A 6,764-nucleotide genomic window follows, 5' to 3' on the forward strand; every position below is an offset into this window, starting at 1 on the left:
AAGTTTAATATAGAGCGTTGAGCTATATACGTGGTGCGATTATTTCATGACAAATGATCAATTAAATCAAACTGTTCTTAAAACACAGAAAATCAAAAATAAACTCGGAAATATTTTTTAATCTTTACATTTTTGATGCTGAGGCGTCAATAAACGTAGAAACACCCCCAAATAAATAAAAGTATTTCTATTTATTTCACTTATAATGTTCAAACTACAAACGCACATCCAGCGCAATGAACGCGTTCCCAAGGCAACGCAAACAGGAAGTTGAGGAAGCTCTGAGGGGAGCGAAGGAGACAGCTGTGTTAAACGGACACAAGTGGCCGCTCGCTTTTCCGTGTCTCGTCTCCGAGATGTTAGAGTAACGTCCCCGCCGTGACTCCACGATGTCCGCATCAACGAGGGCCAGTTCAGCGCCGAGTTTGTCGAGGCCGGAGCGGACACCGGACACCGCAGGTGACGCTAACGGGCACACTCGTGACAGTAGCTACTGCCCACGTCTGTTCGAGTGGGTCGGGGCCAAGAAAGCGAAACCCTCCGAGGCACGCTTCAGTTTAGAGCCTTAAAGAAAGCATCGCATGAACTTTGTGTTTCTACATTCAGGTCTTTGCATTTAACATCAGTAGGATCAGTCACACAGTGTTGGTCAAGTTATTTCAAAATAGTAATTAGTTACTAATTACTGATTACTTCTCCAAGAAAGTAATCCAGTTACTTTACTGATTACTTATTTTCAAAAGTAATTAGTTACTTTATCTACTTAGTACTATTTAAAAACATGACGACAACCTGGATACGTAATAAGCAATGCCTTTCAGCCCATCTTCAAAGGCATCAAATAAAAAGCTTCTTTTAAAAGCAAAATGAAATATATGCGACAGTCTTTGACTCGAAGAAATTTTTAACATTTAAACTATTTCTGCACATTCCAGCACATAAAATAAAATAATGTTTTGTGTTTACACTCTCTTTCAAATAGATGCAAGTAAAACACGCAAAAATAATAAATCAAGATTCAGCAGCACTGGTCTGCGGGTGGAGGTTTGCCCACAGTGCAGCATGTCAGTGGGAGGATCCGGGGGTTTCTCTGTGAATGTCACGTTCCCGTGGCAGCGTGCTCGCTGCTCGCTCAGATTTCAAGTTTCATTTTTCGCTGTAGAAAGAAGTTTTCTTCCCACGCACAGCGGACGCTAATGTTTTTGCCACTTTTTACAGAATCAAACTTAAAGTAATGTGATTACTTTCATGCTTTAAACGCTGCATGCTCGTACTCTCTCTGCACGCCATATTATCCATTGTTGATCTGCACACGTCTGTCGCTGCCACGAACCTCGCACGCTCGTATGTCACTGTCATGAGACGCTCACAAACAACATCATGGTTTAGTAACGCAGCGTGCTTACAGGAAAGTAACAGTAATCTAATTACTTTTTGCAACAGTAATCCCTTACTTTACTAGTTGCTTGAAAAAGTAATCAGATTACGTCTGGTTGCACACAATCCCTTTGTCTTGGAGCTGTCTGCAGGCCTGCACCACCTTTTGTAATAATAAATAAAAGTCAGTACTTTTATTCATGCTTTATTTTTTTAAACTTTAGTGTGACTAACATGTTACACCAACACTAACAAGGGTGCCAAGGTTTGTGATACTTTATATTTTACTTTATTTTATTTTATTACTGGTGTCATTATTGTGCAGTGAAGAGAGACAGGACCCAAAAACGCAGGAATACAAACTAACACAAGCTAAACAGGGAGGAAACAAGTACAAAGAAACTAAAGACCTGACACACGGAACATGGGAAATGTCACGGATGACACGCCGACGATGCGGCAACGAACAGAGGAAGACGAAGGGCTTAAATACGCAGAGAGATAATGAGGGAATGAGACACAGCACAGCAGCTAACACAGCACACGAGACTGTCAAAGTAAAACAGGAAGCAGGACGCACTCACAAAGACACGGACTTGACTGACTGGGGAGACACGGGGAACATGGAGCACAAGAAGAGCACAGACGCAGAAACCAAGACACTGAAAATGATAAATAATAATGAAATCAAAGACTATTAATAACTCAACACAAAACACTGGGACACAGACTCAGGACCAGTTATGTTCCCTAAAGGCTCTTCTCTCCCAGTATAACTATAACAGCGCAGATGTGCACAACATTTAATGAGCCCTTCCCTCGTCCATGCATTTATTAGCAAGTTTCATAAAATTCAACTTGTTAGTTTTTTGCAAATTCTGTCTGACGACATTAAATAAATGGCTTTGATCACACTCTGTGCAGGATTAAAGTACAGGTAGTTGATACGTACTGTGCAAAAGGCTTCAGTCACTCTTCTTTATATTTTGCTACCAAAGAGCCAGACTTTCTTGTAATTATTTAAGGTGGAATTGACGATAGTTCTCCAAGCTTTTTGAAGGTCTGTATTGAACACGAGGAATATGGATGGAAGGGTGGATGTCAACAAATGGCTGAGGCCAAAATAGTGGAGTGAAAATCAGTGGAGAAGATCTAAAGGAGTGTTTTGTGTTTTTGGTCCTTTTATTCTTCTTTATTTCATCGTGTTCTCTGTGTGTCTTTTATTTCCTAGTTTCGTCTGCTTATACTTCTAACTTTATTTAGTGCTTCTAGTTTTGCTTGTCTGAGTATTTGGTCCTGTTCATGTTTGGTCTCGTCTTACCCCTGCGTCTTTCCTCCCCAGCATTTCCTGCATTGTCTTCATGTTTGTCTAGTTGCCTGTTTTCTGCAGTCATGTCTCTGTGTGTGTGTGTTTGTGTGTTCCCATTACTTCCTGTTTTACTTTGGTAGTCTCCTGTCTGTGTACACCATGTTCTGTTTTGCTTCTCTTACTTTGAAGGCACCCCATCTTAGTCCCAGCTGTGTTTCCTGTTCCCTTGTCACTCCTTTAAGCCCTTTGCTTTCTTCTGTCCAGCGCTGCGTTTTCCTGCTTGTCCTAGTGTTCTGCAATAAAGCTGTCTTTGAGTCTGCATTTTGGCTCCTTCGTTCCTCCTGCCTGCAGCACACAGGACATGACAGTTTTGTGAATTCAGATTTGAAACTTTTTATTCAAACCTTCATCAGTATGTACAGAGGAGGTCAGGGGAGATGCACAGCAGTGTCTACATCCATCTGTAAAACATGGTGGAGCTCGTGGTGATGGTGTACTGGCTGAAACATCGGTCTTGTCGACACTGATGGAGTTATCTATGCAACAAAGTGCTGTCAGAGTTTGATCCACCGTGTGACACAGTGTGGATCTGATTGGCAACAGCTTCGTTTTTCAGCATGACAGTGATTCCATGTATTTTTGCACATTTCAGTAAATAACTGAACTTATTCTTCCAGCAAAATATCAGGAAATTAGGGGTCACTAAAGACTTCTGCACAGAACTTGTTGTTTTAAACTTTTTTTCCTAACTTGTGACAAAGCCAAAGAAAGCTGATGTCTCCTTGTTCTTTGTGCGTGATGCAAGAAAATCCAGAACCTTTATTATGCACGTAGACATTTAACAGTGAAACCTAATGTCCCCTAAAATCAGCTCTGAGTTATTAAGCTGTTCTGATGGGTTTTGATCTTTCTCAGTGGCAGAGCTGAATTTTCAGGTCCCGGTGGTGAGCACCAAGACGCAGCCCGCTGTCAGAGGGCAGATCGTCCCACACGAACTTCTGCTCAGTCTAACCTCCACTGTGTGCAAGAGGAGAACACCGGGGCAATCCGCACACGACCGACACTGCGAGGTAGCATCAAACCCTCTTTTACGTCTACATGACCACACAACAGCTGATATAAAACAACCTGGACTGACTTTGTATCTAGAGCTATGGAATCAGACGCCCTGATGCAGTCTGGCATCATCCACTCGGACGCAAGAAATACAAACACTTTCTGGAGCAGCCAACATCCCTGACAGGAGCTGGCAGGTCAGTCAGATTTCTACAAACGTGGAGCTGATGATGTTTTATTATGTCAGTATTTAGTGCTCAGTTTCTCATCTACATATATTTACTCCTTTCTTCATGGATGGCGTCCTTATAGGGATATTTCTTTCCTGTGTGACGCCATGGTAACCAGAAAGAAGACAACACTCCTCCCACCAGTTAGTGAAAAGCAGGTCGTTGGTGGCGCGCAGGTGAGCCGCCTGTTTCTCTGTGTGTGCATATACCTGTTTGCTGCTGTCCATGTGAGCGTGTGCACACGTGCACGGCGCGAGGTGATGATCGCGGCCGCTTTGTCTTTCAGAACTCGTGCGTCTCCGACAGTTTTATCCCGGAAGAATTTCACATAGTGAAAAATAAAGGACTACGGAGCCTCGAGTTCTACGAGGAGTGAGCTTCACTGTGTTCAGTCTGTCTGTCGATTATCGCCGTGTGTCTGATGCTGTGATCGTGTTTAAAGCACAACTTTAACCCGTCTCTTCCACAGTGCATTCACAGTGCAGCTGAGGGATGAAGAGCAGAGGCTGCGGGTCCTCCCTTCACTGTGAGTTCACAGATATGAATTCCTCTCATTCATAATTAACCTTAAGCGATGTAGTAGAAGAAGTTGTCCTGCTGTGTGCCATGAAGTAGGCGGTGCTAGGCAAGACCAGGGTTAAGGGAGCGTTTAAATGTGTAATATTACACGTTTCTGTATGTTTTCGTGTCCAGGAGGCCCAGTGGGAGGCTGGAAGCGGTCCAGCTGATGGGGATGATGGATGACATGCTGGAGAAGGCTGGAGTGGATGAGCAGAGCGAGGAGCTGGCTGAGCTTTCACAAGTAGGCAGGCAGAGAAACATATGTAGTCATGCAGCCTTTACGTGGAAAAATGGACCAAACCTCGGAAAATATCAGGCGATCCTGGAAAATATTGATATTTCAGTTGCTTCAGCCTGCAGCTGCAAATCTGCACATTTACAGCCCGCCTTCACCTCGGGTGTCGTGTCTGATGTCTGCTCTGTTCTAAATCTTTCTGTGTCCTCCTGCTGCCGACGGATCTTTTGTTAACATTTCCATCATAAGTGTAATAGATTTAGAGATTTGAGTATAAAACACAGAAAAGTCAGAATTTGTGGTGCTGCTTGGAATATCCGATCGTGTAGAGTGTGAGAAGCCACACAATGACTTGTCTTCCAGCTGGAGGGTCTGCTTGAGCTCGTGAAGGTTGAGCAAAATATCTACAACATTGTCTTCCATGAACTGATCAGGCAGGTGAGCGTGGGCTGTGCCGAGAGAGGACAGCTGCTTGCCAAACTCAGGTTAGCGGCACACACATCAGAGGAAAGGCCACAAGCATAACGAGCCTTAAAAGCAAAATATGAATGAGACATGAGTCTGCAGTGGCGTTTTGTTAATAATTCAAGTTAAATGTAAAAACTGAAATCTTGGTCCAGTAATGACCTCTGCAGGGTCTGTGTCACAGCAGCCGTGTGTTTGTTCAGACAGCGCTACCAGTCGCTGCTGAATCGAATCCCGCGGCGCCTGAAGGCTTTGCACACCGAGGTGGTGGCCCAGCGGGCTCTGGATCGTCGGCTCACAGAGGAGATCCACCACATCAAGTTATCCATTCAGCAGCTTAGCGTGTACGTACGATCAGACTGGGGGGTGATCACGAGTAATATTACCACGTGCTGCTCCAGAACAAATAATATATGTCGGACGTTTGATGTTAATGTGCTGATTACAGATGTGCAGATATGAAAATGTGCGTGTATTCATTGCTACGTGTGTGTCTGCGTTGTCTTCATAGGGAACTTTCTAAAATCCGGGACCACGATGCTTTTGTTTCCCACCAGGCGGAGCACGCTCACTGGCAGCTAGCCGAGGCACTCAAACAGACTCGCATCGACTCAAAGTTAGTCCAGAGATCATTACATCGACTGGATGCATTAGTTATGAGCCTTGTTTTACTGATGATGGATGGTCAACGAGTTTTGTGTTGTGAATTATGCTCTTTACAGTGTGGTCCAGGCTTACCATCAGCTGTATGAGCTTCAGAGAGCTCGCCTGGAAGCTCAGCTGATCCACATGACCGAAGACAGAGACTGCTGGAGCCAGTTTACCCTCTGCCTCGCCCTGAAGGTGTGTGAGGTGTCTTTGATTTGACCTGGTCTTACTTTCATTTTAGAGTGAGAAACATGACTGTTGTACCAACTCTATGGTCAGCTCTCTGTGGAGCTCCAAGGCTAACAAAAGAGGAAGTGAATTAAAGGACACAACATGCTCAATGTAGCTTTCCCCTTAGCATTTCATCCATAGTAATACTTATACCAGCATATCAACCAATATGTCCCAACCACACAAGCTATCTATCTATATATAGATTTACAAAACCTGATTGATTTTTTTAAAAGTAATGAATAGATGCTTCAGCCATCCTGTCACGGCGGGTGAGAAGAGCCGTGTGAAAATAATAAATGAGGATCCAATCGCAGGCAGTAGTGGAGAAGTGAAGGTGGTTTATTGAACACGAAATAAATATGGACAAACAGCAAATGGAGCACGAACTAAACTAGACTGGAAACAACTAAACTACAGAGCACAAACCTGGACAAGAAGAGCAACGGCAGAGGAGACAGCAGGGAGAACACACGGGTGAGACATGGGGGACACACAGACGGACCAGCAACTACAAACACAGAGGACCGACTTAAATACACACAGACGAGACGCAGACCTTCACAATAAAACAGGAACAAGAAACCATCACACTAAAGACGCAGACTCGACAAAGAGAGACAGACAAAAATGACACATGGAACTAAACTAA

The 6,764-nt window shown here is 43.9% G+C and overlaps 1 protein-coding gene across 1 annotated transcript; it reads left to right on the plus strand.

Annotated features, from left to right (window-relative positions):
* Positions 1 to 127: 127 nt before the first annotated feature.
* LOC121811901 (axonemal dynein light chain domain-containing protein 1-like) lies at positions 128 to 6,546 on the plus strand. The gene is made up of 11 exons (XM_042225516.1): positions 128 to 459; positions 3,602 to 3,756; positions 3,836 to 3,939; positions 4,055 to 4,148; positions 4,259 to 4,344; positions 4,442 to 4,498; positions 4,666 to 4,774; positions 5,132 to 5,253; positions 5,437 to 5,577; positions 5,745 to 5,849; positions 5,956 to 6,546. Exons 1-11 carry the CDS (start codon positions 390 to 392, stop codon positions 6,098 to 6,100), a joined length of 1,188 nt encoding a protein of 395 aa, XP_042081450.1. The 5' UTR covers positions 128 to 389; the 3' UTR covers positions 6,101 to 6,546.
* Positions 6,547 to 6,764: the final 218 nt, after the last annotated feature.

This window comes from Haplochromis burtoni, unplaced genomic scaffold, assembly GCF_018398535.1.
Source record: "Haplochromis burtoni strain Fernald_Lab_line unplaced genomic scaffold, NCSU_Asbu1 Contig_173, whole genome shotgun sequence".
NCBI classification, from domain to species: domain Eukaryota; kingdom Metazoa; phylum Chordata; class Actinopteri; order Cichliformes; family Cichlidae; genus Haplochromis; species Haplochromis burtoni.

What these genes read in the sequence shown, in the direction of transcription:
- LOC121811901 (XM_042225516.1), top strand. Translation starts at nt 390, where the DNA reads ATGTCCGCATCAACGAGGGCCAGTTCAGCGCCGAGTTTGTCGAGGCCG. An exon ending in CACACGACCGACACTGCGAG is followed by an intron (nt 3,757 to 3,835) that starts GTAGCATCAAAC and finishes CTTTGTATCTAG; the next exon opens with AGCTATGGAATCAGACGCCC. An exon ending in CAGCTGCTTGCCAAACTCAG is followed by an intron (nt 5,254 to 5,436) that starts GTTAGCGGCACA and finishes GTGTTTGTTCAG; the next exon opens with ACAGCGCTACCAGTCGCTGC.